The 27,585-nt window shown below is 46.5% G+C and overlaps 1 protein-coding gene across 4 annotated transcripts in view; it reads right to left on the bottom strand.

The window, feature by feature from the left end:
- Positions 1–27,585, bottom strand: part of Aopep (aminopeptidase O (putative)) — a 268,212-nt gene that overhangs the window by 169,837 nt on the left and 70,790 nt on the right. For 3 of the 4 annotated variants that reach the window (XR_009058196.1, XM_057787439.1, XM_057787440.1), the window contains exon 5: positions 22,346–22,591. The exons of the other annotated variant lie outside the window; for it this stretch is intronic. Coding sequence is in view for 2 of the 3 variants with exons in the window: in XM_057787439.1 (XP_057643422.1) it covers positions 22,346–22,591 (246 nt within the window). In the remaining variant the exon portion in view is untranslated. The remainder of the gene's footprint in view (positions 1–22,345; positions 22,592–27,585) is intronic. 4 annotated transcript variants of the gene reach the window in all.

The following is a 27,585-nucleotide window of genomic DNA, read 5'->3' as shown; positions in this document are numbered from 1 at the left end:
CCCCTGCTACTACCTCCCCAGCACTGGGATTTCAGGCCTGTACCACCACACCTGATTTTAGACTTTTAAAAGAGAAAAAAAATCGGGATTCCTTCAAGGTTAAACACCTCTGTGCCCTTTTCCATCAACCACCAGACTCCAGTAACCCTTTGTTTTCTGATGACTATTGACTCCAGACACAGCCAGGTACTTGCTGGTCCAAACTTGGATATCATGATCTCTATGAAGGCCGCAGTTCCTTTTAGTGAGAACTGGTCCTAGAAACCAGACTTTCCCTGCTGGGCAGGACACCAGTCCTTGGCCCTTCAGCTGTCACAGAAAGGAACTGCCATGTCTTAAGTGAGCTCCACAGTGAGTTCCCTCAACTCCTTTGATCAGACCCTTAAGTGAAGCTTCTACCCAGGCAATTCCATAACCTCACACACTGCTCCCTCAGGTCTTCTCTCTGGGGTAGTTGAACCACCAACTGAAGAAGGTATATCCATTTGATTCATTTTGCTTTTAATTTTTTGTTTGTTTGAACCACAACTAGTTTTTTTTTTTTTTTTAATTTTTTTCACAACTAGTTTTATAATTGCGGACAACGTTCACTTGGTTACAGTCCAATTCACAGACAGGACAAGAGAGGCCTGGCCACCACGCTTGCCCTCCACTGTTTCTACACTCTGCAAGGTAACCAGTCTTTTATTATTATGACATGTGTCCAACCCTTTCACAAACAGCCAAGGGAGCAATGCCGAGCAGTCTCCCCATGTCTCCATATCCTGTGTCTTTACTTCCTCATCAAAGACAGCATCGATTCCTCTTCCTTGCATTCGGTAGGTTCTTTACATCAGACCAGACAGACAGACAGACGCTAGGCTGTCTGCAGCTGACTGGGTGCGAGCATGTTTCTGCTGATGTGCCTTTGGGGACAGTCCTGTGACGTGGAGCCAGAGGCCTGTCCTAGCCACAGACCCTCTAAGTTGTTCCACACGTAGGACGTCTCCCTCCAGCTCCACCACAGAGCGGGCTGCTCCGCCGCAGGTCTGTCAGCCACAGGTAAACACCAACGCTCCTGAGCAGTCTGGCTGGCTTTTCTGTCCCCACCCAAGCCCTGCAATGAACAAAGGTGCCACTTCTCAGAGCTGCAGGACGTCCACATTCCTCTCCCCATGAGTTGCCTTTCACATCTCTGATTTGTTTCCCTGTAAGTATTTTCTTTCTAATCTGGTTTTAGAAATTCACTATTTGTCTGTGATATAAATTGTAAATATTTTTTCCAAGTAAATCATTTGGTTTTTTTTCGTTGTTGTTGTTTTTTTGTTTTGTTTTTAAAGACTGTGTGTGCAAAAGGATTTTGTGTTCACGTGGTCGAACGTATCAACCCTTCCTCGTATTGGCACAGAACTCTCTCCAGGACTTACTTTCTGATCCTCATAAGCAGTCCAGCTCCCATTCAAAGCTAAAATGCAGTCACCCCTAATGCAGTTTTCTACACATGGGCCCAAAGATTTAAAAAAAATAAAAATAAAATAAAATCAACACAGAGACAAGGTGAATGAGTCATTGTGCTTTTCTTTCTAGAACTTTCCTGGTCAACTAGCAGACATGAGGTCAAACAGTATCCAGGTCAGCAAGCTCCCAATGGGCACGGGGAGACCTAGGAAAGGCATGTGCTCACCTGAATCTGGGAAAGAAGGGGCAAAGGGAACACAAGTGTGGGCAAGCGAGGGTTCCCCGGCGGGGGCCAGGAGATGGGGGTGGGGCACAGGACATTCACACATTTTGCCAGGGCTTTTACTGAAGAGGGAAGGAACATGGGTGAAAGGGACGGCTGCAAGCAGCTGGGCAGGGAGGCGTCCAAGGCGCTGGCACCACGGACATGTCCAGCTGTGTGAAGTGCATTCCGGTCAGGAATTAACTGCGCTTCCTGCTCTGTCCAGAGAGGCATAATGTTTCCCATTTGGGACATTTCCCATCAACAGGCTCCTGGAAGGATGGCTTTCACAACTGTCCACTGTTGTTGCTACCTGCTTAGACAAGGGCCTCACTTCTTTGGATTTCAAAATAAGCCCAAATAGGAGTAATTTTTGGTGTACAAATAAATAATATTTAGAAAGTTGGTAATAATCTGAAGGAATACCCACCCAGGCCTACCTAGCTTTAAATATATTAAGCAGCCATTTGTATGTTAGTTGTACAAGAAATACACACTAACAATTATATAGGGCATATAATTAATCTGCTTGTCTTTTAAAAACCAATACTTTTCTAATGTGCTTATACTTTCCTCATATTACACTTTAATAATCCCTTTTCAAATGTCTAATTTTTTTTTAAACTTTACTCCCCAAATTTTTCAAAGTTTTTCCCCTCCTCAACTCTTGGGCCATCTGGCACCGAAGAACACTCAGTTGGCAGCACACAATGGCTGGCTCGGACTACACTCACCATACATATTTGTGGAATCCGAGCAAGTCGTTCTCCACATGCAGAGTGCCTTACCTCACACCAAGCACAGAATCAATTCGCAGTGGAAACTGTGAAACTCTTTGAGGAAAACATGAGCAAAACCTTTCTGTTCTCAGATTAGACCATGGAACTGCAGACTCCACACAAGCAAGTCAAGAAAATAAATTGGACTCAATCAAAAACAAAAACCTTTGTGCTTCTAGGGGTACTACCAGAAAAAGTAGAGGCACACTACAGAATGGAGACACAGGCACACATTGCTTTCTGCCCTCCTGGAACTCGTCCCCATTGTCCACACGCACACACTGAGCTTTCTGCTTCTGGTGCTCTCTGTGCCATGTCTCTGTCTTTCTGTCTCTCTCTCTCTCACACACACAGAAACACACGCATGCACATACAGAGAGAGATGCACACGCACACACAGAGAGATGCACACGCACACACAGAAACACACACACACACACTGAGCTTTCTGCTTCTGGTGCTCTTTGTGCCATGTCTCTGTCTTTCTGTCTCTGTCTCTCTCACACACACACACAGAGAAACACGCGCGCGGGCACACACACACAGAGATACACATGCGCGCGCACACACAGCTTTCTGCTTCTGGTGCTCTCTGTGCCATGTCTCTGTCTGTCTCTGTCTCTCTCTCACACACACACACACACCACACATGTGTCATATCTGTTCATCTTTTCCCTTTTCGTTCTACTTCTTTTTCTTATTTTAAGAAATACAACATACTTTTTTTTTATACATGGGAATTTTTTTTTAATTAAAAGAACCACTAGGGAATTTGTCTGAGGGCTAAAGAGCCTGGGTCCCAGAGTCTGTACAACACTTCAGGTCTCCTGCTTCTGGATGATTATCCAAGGCTTAGGAACAGACACACACAAAGTAGGTCTTTGATCCTAAAAACCCGGGACTCCCACTGGGAGGAGGGTAAATATTTATCTCTATTTGGTTTTTCGGATCAGGCCTGGTTTTCTGGCTTGCTCAACATCCTATTTGGCCAGAGACCAGTCAGGTCAGGAAAAGATCACTCCACAGCTAGAGCCTCGGACACATGCGGGAAGAGCCTCCCAACAGTTCCCATATAAACGCCAGAGGGTCATCTCAGTACACTGCTGCATAAGGAAACGCGTAGGAGAACGACATTTTCTGCCCCTCGCAGGGAGAGAAGAAAACCAAATATGGAATATTCACTTATGAATTTCTTCCCATACGCTCGTCTAAGACGGAAACAGTCTACAAGGCTCTACAGGGGCTGAACTTGCTAGCCAGTGGCTGGGATGGGAAAAACAGTAAGGGGCTTGAAATTTCACAGGTCCAGATCTTCAAGTCCTACTTTAACCATCAAGGCTCCTATCCCTAATCTATACAACCAACACGAGGTGAGGGGTTCGGGGGACAGGGGTGTGGGGCAGGAGTCCTAGACAGAGCCCACTGTGTCTCTATACAGAATTTCAGAGCTCAGGTTGTCATGGATCTTGCTCATGAACTGGATGCCACAGAGAGAAGAGCTGCCTCTGAAACCCCTATGTGTCCTCTCACCTCTGAATCAGCTCTGTCAGACACTGGCAGGCATGGCCTGATATGTACAGAAACAATACCAGATATCCCAGGCCACTGCTTTCTGCAGAGACAAGCATTCTGAAAGCAGCCCACGCTGTCACCATTGCCACCAGCACTCCCTTTCACTGCTGATAGTGCCACCGCTATCCCACAGCCGCCACCGCTATCCCATAGCCGCCACCGCTATCCCACAGCCGCCACCGCTATCCCACAGCCGCCACCGCTATCCCACAGCCGCCACCGCGATCCCACAGCCTCCACCGCAATCCCACAGCCACCACCGCGATCCCACAGCCGCCACCGGGTCCACTAACAGCATCGTCACACCGTCCTCCCTGACTAGCAGCTCGTCTCCTTGTCCTGTGCAGCTATCACCAGCACAGAACGTCAGTCAAGATCTGAGACCGAAACAGAATGAGTAACAGCAAATCCTCCAGGCATAAAGTCTTAAAAAGAAGGCTTTATTTAGAAAACTTTTAAGTCAATTGCATAAAACGTGACACCATCTCAGCGTGTCCTCAAACACCCCTGGTAGTTATCAGCTGTAACAAATGTCAAGGAATAAAAAGGCATTCCCCTCCTTCCTTAGTGTGGGGACCAGGAGGAGGGACAAATGGCAAGGGCTGGGCGAAGGCTCCCTTGGTGCCCACTGACATCTCCACGATAGCTCTGAACCTGAGCTATTTCTTCCTAATGTCCCAATACAATCCGAGATTACAGCCACATGGGGCAGGGTGCTGCGGTGGTCTTGTGACCACGTGACAACGGACTTGGTGCTCACTGGCAGCATGGCATCCCTAGCAGTCCAATGGGCCTCAACTCTCAGCAAAAAAACTGTTACGAAATCTTTAAAAATAGATTTCACAGACATTCTTCTGTATTTCCCTTTAAAGACATTAAAAAAGAAACCATATATCTTAAAGGTCACAAATCTTCACTTTGAAAATCAAGTGCTTTCGTCTTCTCGCATCCTGAAACTTAGCAAGTCACAAACAGTTAACCTGAAATTGTCAATTGCTCCATTCTGAGAGACGTAAGAAGTCACTGCCAAGTCAATACTGTGCCAGCTCTGCAGCCGGTTATAAACTCTTAACCGCGAACTCCAACTTCAAACTTGGGACCAGAGCTGAAGATCACAGGAGACAGGAGACCTTCCTCAGAACCGGTGTGTTTACTGCGCTGATTTAAAGTGAGTGGGCATCACGGCCAAGTCTCATCGCAGAGTATTTGCTTAACAAATTAAGATGTGTTTCCCATAAAGTGTCTCTAACTGAGGTTTGAGATCCTACCTCCTAGGAAACTGGGGGCTTGGTTAGCTCCCTCACGGGCCTCGGGAAGGGAAAAGGCTGGCGCTCGCCTTCCATCATGCTGTCACCAGGAGAGACAACTGGGGAGGGGAACCAATATCCAATAGGATTTGTAAATTGAGCAATTCAACAGGAGAACAAAGTTTACAAATTGTCACCCAGAGGCCCACTTCTCTCTCCTTCCTCTTCGGTTACCTTGTGGTCGGCCTCTGCAGCCTCTGTAGTCTCTGCAGCAGCAATTCAACAGCCCTGGCTTCACAACCTCACAAGCATCTTGAGAAATGCCAGGGCAAACAATCAAAGATTCTTTGGCTGGGTGTGTCACATAAAACTTAGAGCTGCCCCTGCTAAATGAGAACAGCGATGCTAATTTTGGTGCCACTAAAAACACAGGAAAACGTTGCTGCCAAATGGCCAGGAAAGTAGGGGGAAGCTCACCAAATGAGAAGCCGTTGTATTTCAAGATCAGAGAGTGGCTTTATAAAAATCCAAAGTTAAAACAGAATGAGGAGAAAGTGTTTCTCTTTAATGTCCTCCCTCCACGCCTGGATCTCCTGGTTCCACCCCCTGCAGAGGCTCCACAACTTGCTCCCATTTAGAGATTAGGGGTGCTCTGTGTCAACCAGGAAAATATGCAGGGCTCAGGTTTCTAGACGAATGTGACAACTGGGTGGAGAGGGAGCAGACATGTTCTCTTCTCTGGCTCCACCTGGGAGTCAGGAAATGTTTCCAGCTGTTTCTAAACTCCGAGTCCACAGCTCCTCCAGTGTGTGCACATGGATTCCCAGGGAGGTGCAGGGGAGACGGGGATGAGCAGGACATGGAGACGCTCTAAAAGCAAGGCACCGTCCTTCTGCACCGGACCTGATAGCCCTGTGCCCATCAGGTGAACCATTTGCGGTGCACAGACAGAACACCAGCTTTCCTCTGGGATGCATTAACTCAGCAGACCCTGAGCTTTCATTTAAGTCTCAGAACTGGGACAAATGGCCAAGGTACCCATTTAAGAAATCAAAGCACACCCTCAGTCCCTACCTGTTACAGGATATGACTGGCCTACTTGGACCCCTACCCTGAACTCTCCAGCCCAGGGGCTGGGCTGCCCTTTCCCCAGCTGCTCTTCCCTGTATAACCCAACCGTTTTGGCTACCCACTCCTTTTTTACCTTTTGCTCTCTTGGCTGCAGCACCTGGTTGTCTCTCTCCCCCTTTCTCTGCCCCCCTCCCCCCAGTCTCCTCACAGGGCTCAGGGTCAGGTCCACTATGAATTCTCCCAGATGTCTCTGACTCTGGCTGTGCTTCCCCTTCTAGTTATAATAAACTTTCTCCTCCAACATGTCTAGGAGCAGTCACTATCCTTCCTTCCTTTTTACTCCTTTTTGCTCACTCTCTCCAACCTAATGCCTAAGACTGTCTTCAGCATCTGATACTGAGAGCAGAGTCCCTACTTCCCCAGCTCCAGCTGGTGGACATCTCCACCAGGGTATTAGGATCGCGTCTTATTTATGAAATTTCATGAAACTGCTTCCACATTGGAACATTGAATTTGGGGTAACCTATAGCTGTGCCCCCAGGCCATTAAAACTCATTTGGCTTCAGAATGAATCCCCTCGTCTCCCCTTTGAGACGAGAGCTGTATTTCTGCATCATCAGATACAGAGCTGGCTGTATGTCCAATGATGTTCCACAGACTCAGGATTCTCAGGTTCTTCGGGTTTCAAAGAGGTAGGGAATGTGTCACCAGAGGAAACAGATTCCAGAAAAATGAGCAACGCTAAAGAGTAAGGACTCTGTATACTCTGCCTTAAGCAATGAGAGTCTAGAACAGTGATGCTCTTACTTTCCTAGAGACCATTGGGTATTTATAGGAGGGGGAAATTTCTATTCTTACTTCAGCTGAGGATAACAGCAGTGGTGGATCCTGTTGCACCCTCCTCCTTTGGTTGTACTGCTATCCATACCCATGAGATACGAAACTCAGAAATCACACAAAAAGCAAATAACTCTCATCAGTGACGCTTTCTCTGTACTAATAGCGACTCTTTCCCTCACTCTGCAAATCACAGGATTGTGCAGTGAGTTGGCCATGATTCAATCAGGGCTGTGTGAGTGTCTTTCCTAGGTGCTCCAAAGGTCTTTGTAGCTTATCTACACACAGGCTGGAGGGCTACAATGGTCTTCCAGGAACATATGCAGACCAGCATGAAGTCAGGAGTGACTACCCGTGTGTAGATAAGCTAGACACAGGCTGGAGGGCTGCAATGGTCTTCCAGGAAGACATACAGACCAGCATGAAGTCAGGAGTGACTACCCGTGTGTGGATAAGCTAGTCACAGGCTGGAGGGCTGCAGTGGTCTTCCAGGAACACGTGCAGACCAGCATGAAGTCAGGAGTGACTAACCGTGTGTGGATAAGCTAGTCACAGGCTGGAGGGCTGCAATGGTCTTTGGTGGAAAAGCATGCCAGCTGCCCAGCACAGTGGAGGTGTGATAGACGGTCTGGAGAGGCAATGAGGTCATGGCCCAGGGACAAATGTTTGGACTGTAGGCTCCACAGTCAACCTGGGTAGTCTTACAAGAAGTTGGCCAGACAGTCTACTTCTTTCCACAGTTTCCTCATCTTTAGAACACCCACAGTAACCGCCTCTGCCAGGTAGAAACTGTAAGGCCTAAACGACAGTGCAGGCAATACTACAGTTTCTGAAGGTAGCTATGGAGACACCTATCTAACTCCCTGTACCCAGTTCTAGAGTTTGAAACTTCTCAGCAGAGAAGAAAATTAGGAAACAATGTAGCAACAAGCAACTGTGATGGATACAAAACAAGAAACAAGCTGGTAGGGGTGGTGTGTGTGTGTGTGTGTGTGTGTGTGTGTGTGTGTATGTGTGTGGAGGGGGTGTAAGCATTTGCCGAGCATTTCTAGGTAAATCTTCAAAGGTGTCCTTGATTTAAACAATATAGACTATAACCAAATTTTTTTGCAAAAAAGGAACCCTAAACCTGATGGGACTAATAATGTCAGAGCAGGGAAGTGGGTAGTTAGCAATACAGCTAATACAAAGTGTATTCGTTGCCAGCTGCTCTACTATGGAGCCAGGCTACAAAGGAACAGGGTTAGTGGGGGAAACATAGTATCTGTAAAGGGGTCAAAGGGTGTGCCACATGGGAGCTGTCCACAGATGATCAGCTTCTCCCTGCTAGTTCTGTGTTTTCTTCTGCTGATAAGTGATCTGCAAGCCATGTGGGACTCCAACAGGCTTGGGTGCTAACAGCAAATACCCTCCAGGGTGCCTGTGTGTGTGTGTGTGTGTGTGTTTGCACAATCCAGGGGCCTACAGCTTCTGTTAATTTTGTACCCCAAAAAGTGGCTCTCTTTTAGAGCTATTGAAAAAAAAATAATTTGCTATCCTGGTAAGGAATATTTTCTGAATTTATTCTTCGATGCCACGACTTATTAAGGCTGAGATAAATCACATCTATTGCTCGCCTGCCACTGATGTCACTTAAAGAGATTAGTCTGGACAACATGAAGCCGTAATGGGGTAGGGCAAGCCCAGGTTCTGTCTACTGTCTAAAATTGAGTTTGGGGTGACATGCTCTACAATTACCCGGAGGAGGGCACATGGACACTCAACTGAGCCTTTAGAATTACTTTAGCCACTCGGCCCGCTCTGCCCATTGATGAGTCTGCAGGCCCAGACATCCGCCTGGTCCAGAACCCTTTGCTTTCTGCTTCCTTTTCTGGCATTTCATTGCACTTTCTCTGCATTTGGGTCTGGCTTGGAATTCAGCTCAAGTCTGAAAAATTAAAACCATCAAAGTCTCTGTCTTTTTAACATCTTCCCACTGAGAGAAAAGAGAAACAGGGAGAGACAGACAGAGTGAACCTGCAAGTGCACACAAGTTAACCATCTCCTTCGTTTTTCTCTCAATATGGCTAAAGAAAATTTTCCTTTATGTTGTAGGATTGGCGGCTGGTCTTTTCCCAAGGGTATAAGTACCCATTTGCCTGCTTACCCTTGAGAATGAAAGTCAGCCTGAGGGTACCCCAGCTAGTTATATTCATTCAACATCATAGTATCCCCCCCAAATAAAACCATAAGTTCAGTCATACAAATAACACCTATATCTCTTAACCAGAAAAATAAAGAACATTTGTTAATTACTAATGTTTGTATGAGTGTGTGTGGTGCACATGAATATATACACACATGTTTGCATGTGAGCACATTTGTAGTGAGGGCATGAGAAAAGTATGTACATATACATGTGCATGCCCAACGCTGACATCAGGAGTCTTTCTCTGCCTTACTCAGTGAGGCTGGGTGTGGTGGTTAGTGTTAGCAATGAAGGCGACAGAACCTACAGTCACCTGGGAGACGGCCAACAGGCATGTCTACAGGGATCTTCTTGTCCCACAGCGACTGGAGTTCACTTGGGATCCCTTGAGGACTCTGAATTCAGTAACTCTTTGTGGAAAGGCTTTCCTGTTGTTCCTGTACTAAGGCATGGCAATTATTTTGTTTTTTCCCTGAAGCTATTATTTCAGAGAACTGCTGACATTCTGAGTTGGTAGGAACCACCAGGCTGATGACTTAACCTAACAAGCCACCAATCTTATAGTATTTGAATGACAAAACTATCAAATTTCTCTGTGCTTAGTGGAGCAGGGAACGGTACCCTCTGAGAGCCTGTTCTATACCCTGGGATATCTGTTATCGAACCTGTCTCCCTACAGGCATCCAGTGAGGGGCTGGGCAGAAACTCATGGATTGACAGGCACAGTTGGGAGCTAGATTGGCACTGGTCCAAGTCCAAGCTTCAGAGAGTTAAAGTCAGGTGGACGCATCAATAAAGAACCTTGAGTCCTCAAGGACAAGGGTCCCCATGCTGTTTGGTGTATAAAGCCATTGGCTCCTTTTCCATACACTCAGGTCTAAGTGATGCCCTGTGAGAAGTGTGCTTAGGAACCAGTCATAGCTCAGAGTAAAACAACAGAAACCACACAACCCTCATCTGAAAGATCAAAGACCTAGGATTCAGACATGACAGTCTCTCCCTTAGGTCTGTGTCCCCCATGCCTCCCATCAGCTCTATGTACACTTCTCAGCTTCCTCTACTGTTCACTAGTTAGCAGGTCTCAGGGAAGGGCTAGTGACCAGAGTACATGGCAAGACTCCAAAGCAAGCCAGGCACGCTACAATCTCAGCACTGGGGAGGTAGATGCAGAAGGATCAGGAGTAAAAAGTAGCCCTTACTTTCATAGTTGAGTTGAAGGCCAGCCAGGGATACATGAGATCCTTTATAAAAAAGAATATTGCAATGCAGAATTGTTTGATGGTCAGAGGGGTAGAGAGATTAAGTGGCCACCGGGAAGGCCAATGTCTAAGCCAGGGCCTGTTTATGATTCTGGAGAAAGCACATACAACAAAATGGCCAACAGGTCTCCAGCAGAAGTTCTTCATCACACCAGAGCCGTCAATGAGGACAATGAGAAGGTACTGTTCCCGCTAGCATCAGACTTTGCATCCTCAATCTGAAACAATCCAAGAGCTGATGGCAAAGCCGGATCCGAGATGTCCTTAGCACACGGACTCCTCCTCCTCACCCGACTGAGAGTCCTTAGTGCACGCACTCCTCCTCCTCACCCGACTGAGAGTCGTTAGCACATGGACTCCTCCTCCTCACCCGACTGAGAGGTCCTTAGTGCACGTAGTCCTTTTCCTCACCCAACCGAGAGGTCCTTACTTCATGCACTCCTTCTCCTCACCTGACCAAGAGGTCCTTAGTGCACGTAGTCCTTTTCCTCACCCAACCGAGAGGTCCTTACTTCATGCACTCCTCCTCACCTGGCTTCCTAGCATGCACAGGTGTGGCTGCCAGGGTAACACTGAAGTCCAGACAGATGCAGCAGTGATCACCCCAGGCCATGCAGAAGAGGCCAGGGCAAGGTCTAAAAGGTCTTGGCAGACATCACTTAGACCTCCACCTCTGGGGCTGTACTTCCCCGAGAGTGAATGGAATCAGCACAGGGTCAAAGTGTTTAGGTTCAGTTGTGTGAGGGGCCTAACGACCCCTTGACCTTAGTCATGTGAAGCTTTGTAAGGAGGCCTCAAAGACAGGAAGAAGTGGCTTGAAGCAAGAGGAGAAGGAGCAGATCAGGTAGGGCTGACAGTCATGAAGGGAGCAGAGAAAGGAAGGCCAAGTGAGAAATCAAAATTTGTAGCTGGGCCCCTCTCAAGAGAGTCCTGCCATGCATGTAGTAACCTTCCACCAGCGAAAACAAAACCCACAGACCTGATGCCTGCCAGTTGTGGCACATAAAACTTAGGGACATAATATCTTCCAGGTGGGTGTGCTCAAAAGTACACCAAGGTGCTTGACAGGTCATTTCCAGCCGACTGTCAAGGTCAAACCACCACCAGCTGCAGGCACAACTCTGACATCTTCATCTAGTCCCCCTCCAGGGTTCTCTGCTACTGTCACCAGAGCACAGTTGCAGACAAGCCCGACACTGTTCAAACGCCTGTACGTGCAACTTATTACTGTGCAGATGGAAACAGCTGAAGGCTGACTAACACCCAGGGGTGGCAGGCGTGACCAGTTAGCCACAACTCCACAGGAGCCCACGGAGGGGTCCTAAAAAGGAAGAAGGCCCTCTTGGAAACCCACTGCTGGTGCTCCATTTGAAATGCTCTTTAGCACTGAGGTCAGAGGCAGGTTCCTGTGCCTGATATCTGTCCATAATGCAGTTGACTAGAACAAGATGCCCACTGATGCCTAGGTGCTGAATGAGTACAAGATAATCAATCCCAGCTTTGTGATCTAACCCATCTTCATCAAAAAGAAAATGCAAGATTGAATCACCCACCTTAGCCCTATACAGAATATTTTTTTAAAAAAATTTATTTATTATGTGTATGGCATTCCTTCCATGTGTGCCCGCAGGCCAGAAGGGGGCGCCAAATCTCATTATAGATGGCTGTGAGCCACCATGTGGTTGCTGGGAATTGAACTCAGGACCTCTGGAAGAGCAGTCAGTGCTCTTAACCACTGAGCCATCTCTCCAGCCCCAAGATATTTTTTAAAACATAATTAAAACAAATGTTAAGGCTCTAAGACAAGTTGCAGGCTATTCTAAACCAGCCCTTAATTTCCCAACAGAGAGAGAGAGAGGCCAAGAGTTGCACAGCTGTAACTGGATGCAGATCCTCAGAGCAAAGCCACCTGAGCAACAGGCAGGTAGGGACCATCCTCGGGGAGCTTGTCTCTCTTGGCCAACATGCACAACTTTCTTCAGTCTGAGAGTCTCAGAAGGCTGTGGATGGAGCTGGAGGAGGAGCCAGGGGACTTGGGTTTTCCTTACCTGCCCCCTACACTCTCCACCTGTTCAGAATCACCTAAGAAGCTACTTCCCATCCCCAAACCCATTCAACCAGGTTCCCATGGGGGATCAAGGGAGCTTCAAGAATCCCTGGGCACAAAGCACACTGCTGGGTGAAGAGAGAAACCTACAGGATTAACTTTTATGATTATTTTCCTCGTCCTTCAAATGTGTTTTTCTTTATGCTTTGTAGTGTCCTTACTAACACACAAACACCACTTTTAAGTGTATACAACTGTATATAAATATGGATGCATAGAGCAGGCAATTGAAAGTGTGAGGCTCCCAAACATTAAAGTTGCAATAAAAGCTAATAATTAAGGAAAATTCCTTCTGATCAAGAGTCTCTGGCCCAGGTGAAGACCTAGTATTCCTGTTGGGATGGCCAATCACTTGGCCAAGGGATCATCTTTGGGAAGCCAGGCTGGAGAGACAGGCAGAACATTTTCCTTTAATGAGAGTCAGTACTTTTCCTTCCCAGCATGCTGTTTCCCCCCACAAACGGGCAGCCAGGAGGTTTGGCTGGGTCTGCCCATCATTCTCAGTTTGGACTAAAAGTCTTCCTTTTCCTTTTTCTGTATCTTTGTTTCAGAACCTAAGCATGGGTTTTCTGGTACTTTGAGTTCCTTGATCTTTCCTGAAGTTCCCCTCCCCACCATGTGGCAGACCTCCATGTCAGTAACTCAAACAGCATGACTTTCCCTTCTCTCCTCCACCCTCCTCTCTGCAGTTGTTGAGACTTGCAGCTTGCCTGCTCTGAGGGTTGTTCTTTAAAATTAATAAACTGTCCTTGAGCTTCTATTTGAACATTCTTAGATTCTCTTATTGATAGACTGAAAACCTCAAGAGGGAGCCAGACTTCCCCAGTGTCCCTACACGATGTGGCTGGTTTAGTGGCCTCGAAGACCAGAGCTTCCGTAGCCTCCTTGATACTGTAAAATATCTGGACATATCCGAGTCCTCAGTCACCAAAGACAGAAAACGAGAGACTTCCACAGCTGGTTGTACATCAGAGTTCCAGATATTTGTGAATAGAATCATCTCCCACAGAGTGGTTTGAAGTTGTTTGAGTCTGTGACTGCCCCATGAAGTAAATGTGTACCCCTGAGCACCACACTGGGGTGACACTGTTTGGCTGGGGAGGAGTCTATCTTCAAGAGGCAGATGCATCAGGATATTAAATCAGATGATAATATTAAAGGCTTTCCTCGGTGCTCCCTGATAAAGAACTCCCTTTCAATTCTGTGGAACCCATTTATTTTCTAAACTGATGAACTCCCAATGCCTGACCCCACCCTACCACTACTGCCTCTGAATTAGTTATGTTCCACAATGCTAGTCTCCTTGAAGCTTCAAAAGCTCTGGACCTAAGCTTATGGGTTCATCACACTTGTCCACTGGCAGAGGTGTTCACTGAATGAATTCTGGCCATTGCTCATTTCTCCTGTCCCAAATGCCAGCTTTGGTGGGACATCCTCAAACTGCACAAGTATGAAAAACTCCTCAACTGCAACAAACTTGTTCCTAAATGGAAACACTGTCCTTCAACTCTCTGGATGCCCTCTCAGAGGAAACTGACTCCAGAATTACATTGTGCCAGCTTCTGATTCTGGCCATTCAGCAAGGTAGCCATCCAGGTACAAAGGCATAGTTATCAAGCCTACAGGAGCAGCTCCCCCTTAGCCAGAGAGGGTCCAACTGTCACCTACGCACTCTTAGACTGGAGTCTCAAGGTTCCTATTTCACAGTGTGAAGGAGGGGGAGTAATTCTTAGCAAGCTCACTGGAGAAAGTGAAGTACAGACCTGGTCTGTTCAATGGAGTCACCCTAAAGTGAGCACAGACAGGAGCCAGATGTGGGGCACACACCTTGAATTCCAGCGCAGGTGGATCTTTGTGAGTTTGAGACCAGTCTGTTCTACGTAGAGTTCCAGGCCAGTCAGATATACATAGTGAAACCAGAGAGAGAGAGAGACAGAGAGTACATAGAGTTCCAGGCCAGTCAGATATACATAGTGAAACCAGAGAGAGACAGAGAGACAAAGACAGAGAGTACATAGAGTTCCAGGCCAGTCAGATATACATAGTGAAACCAGAGAGAGAGAGAGAGAGAGAGAGAGAGAGAGAGAGAGAGAGAGAGAGAGAGAGAGAGAGAGAGAGAGAGAGAGAGAGAATGGATAGTTACCAAGAAACAGAAGACATTCTACTACGAGCTATACTCTGGGGTTAAATTGGGATTCATTTTAACATTGAACCCCTCAAATCCCACACAACATTCAAGTTTTTAATGAAAACAATGTCTTTATTTCAAGACAAGGTCTCGTGGAGCCTCGGCTAGCCTGTCATAACATAACTATAGATAACCTTGAAATTAGAAATTGAACCCAGGGCGTCGGGCACGCTAGACAAGCACTCTACAAACAGCTACATCTTCAGTACCCAAATAAATACATTTTTGAAAGGAGTCTCTCCTTGTATCTGACCTTTCAACCAACCTGGTCAACTGTACTTTAGGATGAGTTAAGTGGCAAGGCCATGTGCTCTGACACAGCAGCAGGTCCCTCCCGAGAGAGCCATCCATATGTTAAGCTTGAGGGTTATTTCTAGAGCTGTGTTCTCCCCCAATTAGGAAACGCATAGCCCTCCCTTCGTGTGTTCATAATATGGTTCAGAACCCAGCAGCTCTCTCTGTAATGGTTTGATGAATAAGATCCGGAAAGAGTCGATACTCAAATGTAACCTCTTCTCCATTGCCTTCCATGGCTCTGTCCAGGGAGCACAGTAATGAGGGTTCAGCAGAGAGGTGGAGGGGGCTTTCCCACCAAGGAGAAAATGACAAGATGGTGGCCACATCAGGGTCCAGGACTGGAAGAGATTAACTCCCTGTGCTGACATCAAAAGAGAGAGATGATTACAAACACAGGTGGAGGTGATTGCTGCGATGCCTGTCAAAAGACTAGCACGTTCTCTTGAAAGATCACTCTAGCAGTTCTCTGAAGGTAGGTCTGTCAGCCAGTCTATGTGTATGTGTGCAGTTCAAAGAAAATAAAGCACTCAAGCGCAGTCTTCCAGAGGTGAGAGATCACGGCATGATGATGACGAAACGCTGCAGCTGCCCATGGCAAGAAGATTCTAGACAAGCAAAAGCCACAGGCTCACTTCGCCTGGCTCTGCATGATGCACCTCAAAGCCAGACCGTTGTGAGCGACAGTCTTCATCCCCTTCCCAGAAAGCAAAGTGCTCAGCCGCAGACAGTTACAGACAAGTCTCGCCAATGCCTGAACCCCAAACTCTCAGTCCCTGCCAACTTAATACAAACTGGTTATTGTCAAAACCACAGTTTCTTAAACTGCGGGTTGAGACCCCAACACTGTAACTGAATTTGGGGCTCCACAAAAGTTTGGCGCCAGTGAAATGTGTCTGAGCTGTCAACCAACACAGTTCAAACCCAGCACCGTGCTGAACTGGATGCACTGGCAGCAGCTGCCTGCATTGTGGCACAAGTCCGCAGCAGCTGCGGTTCTGAACACACACAGCACTCTGCATCTCTCCTGACAGATTTGCAGCTGCTGCCCATTTACCAACCATGGGGTTTTCACGATGCACACAAGGCTTTCTGCGTTCATGGAAACACAAAGGTTTGATCATAGAAGTAAAGACATACAGTATTTTCCTACCGTGTCTGAGCATGCACATATCCAATCAGTGTACAGGTATTGGGTTAGAATGTTTGGCTCTTAGCAATACTTGAGTTGTTGAGCTGAATTTCATTTGTGAAAAAAAAAAACCTTAAATTAACTTTATCATTAGAGTTAGGGCAGAATTTCTAATTATTTTTTAACTGGCTATAAAATACCCTGACCATTGGTACTATATTTGCTTAAAACAGTGTTCTGAATGCTGAGGATTATAAAGTCAAAATATCAAATCAATTCTGAGAAACACGGAAGATGCACTACACCCTGCAGTGTCAAATATTCAGATAGGGTTTGCCTGTTTACGTAAACAAGCATGTTCCTCTCATTAGTGTGGAAACTGAACTCCAGTGGAGGCGCTAAAGGGGCCGCTAAAACAGGAGACTTTACTCTCCACCAGGAGACAGTGGAGGCGCTAAAGGGGCCCCTAAAACGTGAGACTTCACTGTCCACCAGGAGACAGTGGAGGCACTAAAGGGGCTGCTAAAACGCGTGACTTCAATCTCCACAAGGAGACAGTAGGCTCTGGTGCTAATCTTACATTTACGATTTTTATATAAAAATTTCTGGCAGAAAGGGCTTTTGAGTGGAAAAGTTTAAGATACCCTGGCTAGGACCAGCAAACCTACTGCAGCCTGGGCTTTCTGAGCCCCCCAAAATAGCACTTTATGAATAATAGTTACTGTTTTAGGAAAGAAAAATGAAAAATAGAACCTGTTGGGAGAAGGCCCTCAGTTAACTACTTTGTGGGAACAGAAATCAGCAGCAGAATGAAGAAGACACAAAAAAGCACCTGAGGGGCCACCCTCCTGCCACCCTCAGAAATGCTCAGCTCCACAGCCACGTCAGGGTGCAGAGAACATCTGAGCTCTTCCCGGAGTGCCTGCCACCTTCGCCCACCTGTGCAAAAGGCATGGGTCTTTAAAGAGACCACCCAGGAAAAAATTTGAAAATTTATTAAAAATCTGAGAAACAATCCAAGTTCAAAACAAAATCTACATGCAAACCCCAAACATGCAGCTTATGAGAGATCACGGCAGAGTGGGCGGGTGTGCGAGTGAACAGGCACCAGCTTGTCTCGGGCCCATTCCTGAGGGAAGAACCATTGTGGGCACTTCCCTTGGCACTCAAAGAACTGTTTAAGCGTACGGTGGTTTGGGTTTAGCGGATTAAAAATTCAAGTGTAAACTAGCAGAAAAACAATTGAAGAAAGACTTTCAAAGCTGTGAAATCTTACCACTTAAGATAATGACAGAAACATGACTGCTTCTTCCCTGGCTGCGAGGAAACAACAGGTCCTGTGCAGCAGTGTGTTGTGCGCTGCTTATTCTATTACGCATTGGCTGGGAGATAAGAACAAACAAGACAACACCCTGTCTAACTCCAGGGGGAGGGGTGGGGCAGACTGGCTACCGTCATTCCTGGGCATGTATGTGCAGGGTGCCCATCTGCAGTTGAGGTCCTTAGGAAAACTCTGCATGCAGAGTCAGGAGCTAGGATAAGCATGCAGAGGTTTTCTATTGCACAACCCAATCTTTTAAGAACAAGCTGTGTATAATAAGGGGCTTTATCGTATTTTTCCACCATGAAGAACATTGAGGCTATTTGAGTAATTATTTCTCTAAACTCTTTGTCAACATTCTTTTTGTTCAATAAGGGGAAAAAAAACTTTAAAAACTTAGATGAACAAATATATCTACGCCCAGCTCCCCTCCCTGTGATCTGCTGTTTAAGCGAGAAATCACAAAAGAGCCACTAGGTAAAGAAGATGTGGTCACTGGGGTCATCTTTCCCCTCTGGCACACGGGTAGTCTCTGGTCTGGTTGCCAGGGGCTGTGCCAGGTCCAAAGGGAGATTCTGTTTCAGGACAGCAGCTGCTAAGCCCTGGCTCTAACCAGCAGGTCATGAGACCGTACGGCACTCGTGATCCGAAGACAAAGCTGATCTCTGTGGCTATCCATGGCCTCTCACTGTCTCGGCCTGTCTTCATGTGATTGATCCGCACCTACCCTAAGGAGCTGCCCACCCTACTCTCCATGTCCTTGGTTTTACTTTCTCCAGAGCGCACATCTTCACTTCTGTGTATTCTACTTTTCTCCCAGACTAGAATGTCCATTCCCAGAAGAATGGAGATCTCACCAACCTCACTTGCCCTTGTCGGCTTGGCATTAAGTACTGCACGCGGACAATGTGCTTCACAGAAATGCACCACGACAGCAGACAGCTGTGCACAACCTGGGCAGCCAGCAGAAGGGATGGGAGTGGAACCTGCCGGCTACCTCAGTCAGCCGTACTACCTTTGCGTCTCCCATTCTCCGGTTCCCAAAGTTTGACAGGCGCAAGACTAAATGAACAGTGGGGCTGAGAGGGAGAACAAACTTTTTGATGGCACTAAATGAAACCCTGGCACTGAGATAATTTGAAGGATTCTTGAAATTCAAATATGGGGTAAGGGGTACCTGGACATTAGCAAGGTAGTCCTGGCAGTATAACTAAACCTGTGTCACACAACCATGGATCTGCTGAGAGACAAGTGGTGAAGCAGACACACAGAGAGGTAGGACTGGGGTGATCATTTTAAGCAATGTTCATAAATCTTGTTCCGGGCTATTATTCCACTGACACTATTGCTCTTATAACCAAGAGTGTAAGTGTGACGAACAGCACCCTTGGCACTTCTCAACGAGAGGAAGTCAGACTGGAGACAAGAGAATACATGAGGTCAAAACAAAAATGGCCTAATATTAATCTCCACAGCAGAAGAGCTTTGTACGCAAAGGAGATCCAGTCAGAATGCACTCATCTCTGCATGGGGGCATCACAGCACTCACTTTGAGACCTGCAGAAGTAAAATAAAACAGAACCAGAGAGCCCGCAGTTCCCAGAAAAGTAAAGCATGGGGCAGAGTGGGCAATGGATGACCAAATGCACATTGGTCGGTTTCCTCAGACTACAGCAGTGGTTCTCAACCTGCAGGTCATGGCCCCTTTGGGGTCGAACGACTCTTTCATGGGGGACACATAGACCATCTGTGTATCGGATATTTATACTATGATTTAAAAACAGTAACAAAAGCGACAGTTACAAAGTAGCAATGAAAACAATTTTAGGATGGGGGTCACCAGTACATGGAGAAGTGTATATACTGGTCACAGTGTCAGCGCTAGGAAGGCTGAGAACCACTGGGCCAGAGTGAGAGCATCTTCCCTTTGATCAGTGAGGAAGAGAAGTGCTGGGACAGAGGGAGGGCTGGCTGCGCAGCCATGGCTTTTGTAGCAGAGGATGACAGAAACAACACAGTGCAACCCGAGAAGACTTTACTAAAGAGCGCCAGAGCACTTTTGCTAGGTCTACGTCTAGCTCTGGCCACTGCTGGTGCACCGCCTGCCTTCTTGTGAACTGACCATCTCTACGTCCAGCCTGGCCACTGCTGGTGCACCGCCTGTCCTCCTGTGAACTGACCATCTCTATGTCCAGCTCCGGCCACTGCTGGTGCACTGCCTGTCCTCTTGTGAGCTGATTACCAAACTTTCACTGAAGTCACCTATTCGGCTCAAGTGGAAAGTCGAGCATATTCACACAAACTATGAAGTTTAAAACACTGTGGATCATCCAAACATTTAAAAAAATCCTTTAACACAGTTCATGATTTGCCTGTTTTTGTTCATGTGGGAATGCTAACTGCTGTTTGCCAAAGAGGAATACTAAAACGGTGCTCATTATAATTAAAACCTAATTGCTAAAGAAGCCCAGAGCTATGGAATTTATGATCCTGCTACATGTTTATAAACAGGGACTCAGGAAAGAGCCAGTTAATTTACCAAGAGGTTCTTTGGTTCCCTGTATACTATAATGACCAGGGCATGGGGAGTTTGGTGCACAAATCTCTCTTGATGGCACCTCATGGTTTTGAGTTTCCCGATCCTGTATGGGGCACAGAGTTGACCTCCACACCTGCATTTTGCCACAGTAGGCCTTAAGCATAGGAAAAGCAGCAGGGCCCCCGTAAGACTCTCCCTATCCCCCCAGCTCCAGTTCAGCACCCTACTGGAGCTAGACAACAGCACAATCACCCTTCCAGTGTTCACAAGCAAAGAAAACAGTTAAGTCCAGGAAACTGCTTAACCAGGACAGGCTACTTCCTGTCTAATAACATGTGTGTGTGTGTGGGGGGGGTGCTACTTGAGAACTGTGCACAGCTCCGTCCTATTGTTACTAAGTTGTTGCCACCACTCAGTCCCGACACCTGTGCCCAGTACCATTTAGCCTTCAGGCACTTAGGCTTCTTATTTAAAAATACAGCATTAAACATGTTTAAATCACTTTAAATATCTCAAAAAGCAGAAGCCTTCCGCAGGCCTGCTTGGGCATGCAGACTTGGAGAGAGAAGCTTATAGAATGGCCTGCGGGTCAGTACATTCTAGGTCTGGCAGGTTGTGTGGTGGGAAGGGGCTTCTGAGAGGTTCTGTGTGTGGAACTCGGCCTTTGCTTCCCCCAGGCTAGAATATGGGACTGTTAGCAAATATGCCCTGAAAACAACATCCATAAAGTACTAAAACCTCACAAATAAATATGACCCCTCAAAACCATATACAAATGAAAAGCATTTAATCAACAACCCTTTCTTCACCAATAACTGTTTAAATTAAATCCAGAAAACTCTTCAAAGCGACCAAAGAAGCCCCCTTGTTAAGACAAACTCTATATATAGACATCAAGACAATTATACAATGATGCCAACAAACATATATCATTATCCTAGTTTCCCATTATCTTCATAAAAACAGGATAAAAAGTCAGTCTAAATGATCTTCTCAGAACTCCTCAAGGGTTACATCAAGCCAGCCACCCCTTAAAAAGTGTGCACGCGTGTGTGTACGCGTGCGTGTGTATGCATGTATGTGTGTGTGCACGTGCTCATGTGCGTGTGTGTGTGTGTGCGTGTGCATGTGTGTGTGTGTTCCTACAGTAGAGATCAAAAGCAAATGTTCTGGTCAGTTCTTTTCTACTCAGGGGTTTTACCCAGAATGGTGTGCAGTTTTTTTGGGAAAACACCACAAGTGACAGCTGTTTGAAAGCATGGAAATTAATTGGCAGAAGGAATTTCCTTGACTAATGGGGAAAAACTCAAAGCCACATGTTTGATGAGCTCGTTTCCCATCCTAGTCAAGCACAGTCCCTGTTAGTGATTAGGGTTCACAAACAGAAGCATGAGTGCGGTCCACCCGCCATCTTTCCCTGTGGGACTGAGCCACCCTCCTATCACTGTGTGGACGGACAGTGGGACTGATGGAGTGGCTGTAGTTAACGCAGGGTAGGGTCAGCTGGTAAGTCTCCAGTTTCTGTCGGAATGAAATGGAGGCACGGTAAGAATACTTCACTTACTGTATTAAAAATAGGAACATGTCGCTATGCCCCTCCCCCATGCAAGCCATCTGCTTTTAGCTGTTTTCCCAGCAGTGCGGATGGATTTATGTTCTGACACAGGGCTCTAAAGTTGTTGCCTTGTGACCAGTGGTGAGAATGGACGAGGCAGTTGGTCAGGATTAGGCGAGCAGCTGTGGCCCTGGGACCAGGTTTTGTTACTGTGTGCAGAGCCTGACGCCATGACCTTGGACTCATTAGCAGCAAGCTCTCACCACCCACGCTAACAGCCACTGAGTAACCGCAACCCCACATATATCACTCTGGAGTGCGGTCTATGCCCAGTCTCAGCCATGATGTCTACAGGTTCATTGCAATATGGTGGGGAGGAGGGCCTACTTGAAAACCATCTCCTGAAGGTAGCAGTTAAGAGATCCAGGGGTGAACAAGGAACTCGTTCCTTCCACCCTGAGCAAACGAAACTGCTGACAGAGTTTAAGAAAAACATTCCCCTAGTAGCCCCCAGACTTCTGAGGCGTGTGTTCCACGTGCCATGCCGAGACGCATACCTGGCCATCCCCAGACTTGGAAAGTTGGCAGGGACAATGAGTATGTCCAGCCGGGAGAAAGGGTGTGTTCCCAGGACAGAGTGCGCAGCTGACAGGCAAGGAGGGACCAGCCACAGCAGGGCCTCTTGGCAGGCACCCTCAAGGCACAGTGGGGCAAACACTCGGTGAGGAATGATCTCCTGGGTGGCAGCAGAAGCATCCTGGAATCGGCAGGGGTATTCTACATGACTGCAGGTGTCAGCATACCTGGGGCAACACATAAGAAGAGAGGAGGCCAGCATTGAGAAGAAGGCTCAAACAACCTTATTAGCAGAGGTGGATCAGTACTGCCTTGTCTGCTTTTGGATAGCAGTGGGAAAAAAAAAAAAAAAACAGATCAAAATATTTGTTGATGAGATTGGCGACTTCAATCCATGCTACATGGAAGCAAAAAGACCTTGTCATAGAATCAATGGGGGTGCGGTGCCTTGGGAAGGGGGCAAGATTTAGAACAAGAAAACAAGCTCCCACCCAGATTAAAGCAAATTCTACCTACCCTCAGCAATGTGCTTTCAAATGCTACCATAGAACAAGTGCCCAAATAATTGACAATTCTTAGAAAGGGATCAGGCAATTGCCATGCCATTTATTCAATTTTCATTGTTTGAGATTTCATGCTGCCCAGGTAACTTTGAATCATGTGGCCAAGGCTGCCTTGAACTCCTGATTCTTCTGCATCTACCTCTCAAGTGCTCAGACTACAGGTATGAGCCCTATGTACCTGGTTCTAAGCAAATTAAAGATTCTGTTCTGGAATCTCCCACAATAAGTGACTTGAGATGAGGTAGGACAAAGACAGTTACAGGTATAGCTTTCAAAAACACATAAGCCATCCTATCAAAAAATAATCTAGGCATCCTTTACCAAACTTAACAGAAGCTATTGCTGAGTTAAAAAAGAGGCACTTCCTAAGGGTGTTTACTCTACTACACCTTTTGGCTACTTGAGACAGGGTCCCATGCACCTTAGGCTCACCTCAGAGCTCCTGACCATCCTGCCTCTACCACTTGTGTACTGTGATTACTGGCATATGGCTGACTTATACGGTGCTGGAAATCGAACCCAGAGCTTCCTGTATGCTAGGCAAGTACTCTACCAACTGAGCTATATCTCCAATTCCTTTCCAATGCACTTTCAGTATAAACTTAATAAAATCAGCCTTCTTGCACCGGGCGGTGGTGGCGCACGCCTTTAATCCCAGCACTCGGGAGGCAGAGGCAGGCGGATCTCTGTGAGTTCGAGGCCAGCCTGGTCTACAAGAGCTAGTTCCAGGACAGGAACCAAAAGCTACGGAGAAACCCTGTCTGGAAAAATCAAAAAAAACAAAAAAAAAAAACCAGCCTTCTAAGGAAAGCGCCATCTGACTAGTTACTCCCTGAAAGACAAAGGCAGAGCCAAAAGAAAATTCCTAGGGCCTGACTCACAGGCTTCAAGAGAACTTATATATCCAAAGAAACCAACATCAAAGAGAATTCTATTTTTTTTTTAATCTGTTAACATGTCCTCGATTCAGACACAATGGAAAACCCCTGCAACTTTAAACTGCAGATTATAATTCTTGCTGTGGGTGCTCCTGTGATTCATCACGACTACTGGAGACTCATTAAGTGCTTGCTTGCCTCAATTTGGGCAAGTAGCAACAGTAATTCCCCTTTAGATTTAAGAAGGATCTTCCACCCACCCAAGGCCTGTGATCAAGAGGCACACACGGTATGTAAACAAGCCTCACCTTCTACTATCTGCTGAGAGGAACTTCAAGAACCCGTCTACCCCAGTGAGACGTTGTTGAGAGTAGGCTAGAAAAATGGGGACCCATAAAAACTGCCAGGATAAAGTGACAGCAAGAATACAGTCACTGACATTGAACTGGAGTCAAAATCCTGTACTGACAACATCACCTTACGGGGAAGGAGAACAAAAGTATCTGCTGGTAAACATTTAAAACCTACCTAGGGATGACAAGCAGAAGTTGCTTACCTAGTTAGCCTCTATGGGGTTTCTAAAATGTACTTATACAGGAAAACAAGGTCCTGTGGTATTCTAAGCTACATACGCTCTACTGAAGAGCTCTTGAAAATTGACAATGGTGGCATGTGCCCATTGTATGTAACCAACACTTGGAAGGTAGAGACAGGAGTTCAAGGTAAGTGTGGGCTACAGGAGACCTTGCCTCACCCCCGCCTTCCCAAAGGCTTTCAGAAGCCAAATGTGGCAACAGCACATACTGGCGAGGCTGGGGCAAGAGTACTATGGATTTGACACCAGCCTGGTTATGAGCTCGAAGCCAACTTGGGCTACACTTCAAGATTCCGTCTCAAAAGAACTGAAGAGTGGCCTTCAAAGCATCTTCCCTAAAGCTGGAACCCTCTGGGCAGAGCAAGGGAGTAAGTTTAAGGACTGAGCACCGCAGTGCTGCAGCACAAAGGGCACTCTACTGACAGTCTGCCTGTTCCCGTGGAGCGAGACTACGTCTTACACCTAAGACGACCAGAAGTTAAGGAACACAGTGAAGATGGCGAAGGTACACCTAACGAGCCTGTCTGTTCAAGGGCAAAGATAAACGTGACACTCGCCAAACTGATCAAGATGATGAGTACATGACTTAATACCACGTTCCATAAAATCAGGACTTGAAGGCGATCTGATGGAGGAAGGTCATTGGTTAAATAATAAAGAAACTGCTTGGCCCTCATATGTTAGAACATAGGTGGGTGGAGTAAACAGAACAGAATGCTGGGAGGAAGAGGAAGTGAGCTCAGATGCAGGGCAGCTCCTCTCAGAGACAGATGCCATACAGCTCATTGCCAGGGCAGACACGATGAAGCAAGCCGCCAGGTCAGACATGCTGAATCTTTCCTGGTAAGACTGGTGCTACACAGATTATTAGAGATGGGTTGATTGGGATATGAGAATTAGCCAGTAAGGGCTAGAGCTAATGGGCCAAGCAGTGTTTAAAAGAATACAGTTTCAGTGTCATTATTTTGGGGCATAAGCTAGCCAGGCGACCAGGAGCTGGGGCAGCAGAACACAGCCTGCAGCTCCTACTACAGCGATCAAATCAGTAAGGCTCCCGGCAGTGACGGAAGTGTGTGAGGTGCCATTGTGAGTCCCTATGTAAGGACCAGTACACCTTGGCTTCAGGGGCTATGCTTAGGTCAGCTGTGAAGACTTCAGTATTTCTCTTTCTCTTCATCTGATGAGGAAGGGCAGGAGGGAACCCTGACATGACAGAATGTTCTCAGTCAGGTTGTATACACGGTAGACTGAACAAGCTCCAGTATGTCACCATGGGTGTCAATCATATACTGAGATGTTTCCCAAGGTTTCTTCTTGCAAAGACGACTCTGGCCGTTCACTCCATGGCCCCATTCATGCAGCAGCTAAGGGATGTGGGGTTGTATAATCAACAGTTAGCACAGCCCCGGCGGCAAATGGAGTCTCTTCCTTTCATAGTGGCTTTTCCTCAGCTTTTATATTCTCAAGACAGGCTTTCCCCACCCGGCCTTCCTTTCTGCAGAGTGAGTCATCTCAACGTCTTTAACACTGTGCCAGCTTTTCAATGCCTTTAATCACTTTCACTGTGTTCTGCTGCAGGTTATCCAAGCTTCCACGCCAGGCTTCAGCTGGATGACCCAAGATGAAGGCCTGAGAGGTTAAATACAAAACAAGACTCTCCCATGGCTAGAACCAAATAAAATTAATGCATGTTTTATGGTATAAATGACTGTCTTTAGCCTATGTGCTTACCAAAATGTTCATGCCGAGTGGACTGCAAGAGTGTCCTCAACCCCCTGTAATTTAGCTCCTGTGAACAGTGATCAAAAGTTCAGTAACCAATCTTTTTGCTGAATTTCTGGAACCCAGATGAACACTTACTTTGGCAAATGAAAGCCATGGTGTGCAAGACTCCTATAAACAAAGACTTTGAGATTTCAGTCCGGGCTCCAATGTGGGTCTTTGTCTCTGTCTCCTTTCATCGCCTGAATGTTTTTCTTTGGGTTCACCTTCTTAATTAGCTTCTCTAGGACCACGCATAATAGGCTCAACGTCCCCTATTCATGGCTAGAAACCAAATATGAGTGAGTACATCCCATGTTCCTCTTTTTGGGTCTGGCTCACCTCACTCAGGATAGTGTTTTCTATTTCCGTCCATTTGCCTGCAAAATTCAGGAAGTCATTGTTTTTTACTGCTGAGTAGTACTCTAATATGTATATATTCCATACTTTCTTCATCCATTCTTCCATTGAAGGGGATCTAGGTTGTTTCCAGGTTCTGGCTAGTACAAACAATGCTGCTATGAACATAGTTGAGCATATACTTTTGTTGTATGATAGGGCATTTCTTGGGTATATTCCCAAGAGTGGTATTGCTGGGTCCAGGGGTAGGTGGATCCCGAAATTCCTGAGAAACCGCCACACTGTTTTCCAAAGTGGTTGCACAAGTTTGCATTCTCACCAGCAATGGATGAGTGTACCCCTTTCTCCACAAGCTCTCCAGCAAAGGCTATCATTGGTGTTTTTTATTTTAGCCATTCTGACAGGTGTAAGATGGTATCTTAAAGTTGTCTTGATTTGCATTTCCCTGATTGCTAGGGAAGTTGAGCATGACCTTAAATGTCTTTTGGCCATTCGAACTTCTTCTGTTGAGAATTTTCTGTTCAGCTCAGTGCCCCATTTTTTAATTGGGTTGATTAGCCCTTTACGGTCTACTTTCTTGAGTTCTCTATATATTTTGGAGATCAGACCTTTGTCTGTTGCAGGGTTGGTGAAGATATTCTCCCAGTCAGTGGGTTGCCTTTTTGTCTTAGTGACAGTGTCCTTTGCTTTACAGAAGCTTCTCAGTCTCAGGAGGTCCCATTTATTCAATGATGCCCTTAATGTCTGTGCTGCTGGGTTGTATGTAGGAAGTGTTCTCCTGTGCCCATGTGTTGTAGAGTACTTCCCACTTTCTCTTCTATCAGGTTCAGTGTGTTCGGACTGATATTGAGGTCTTTAATCCATTTGGACTTGAGTTTTGAGCATGGTGATAGATATGGATCTATTTTCATTCTTCTACAGGCTGACATCCAGTTTTGCCAGCACCATTTGTTAAAGATGCTTTCTTTCTTCCATTGAATACTTTTAGCTCCTTTATCAAAATTCAGGTGTTCATAGGTTTGTGGTTTAAACCTAGGGTCTTCTATTCGATTCCATTGGTCGAC

Source organism: Chionomys nivalis, chromosome 13, assembly GCF_950005125.1.
Source record: "Chionomys nivalis chromosome 13, mChiNiv1.1, whole genome shotgun sequence".
In the NCBI taxonomy this organism is placed as follows: domain Eukaryota; kingdom Metazoa; phylum Chordata; class Mammalia; order Rodentia; family Cricetidae; genus Chionomys; species Chionomys nivalis.
Note: the sequence above shows the minus strand (reverse complement) of the source record. Positions and strands in the feature narration are given on the sequence as shown.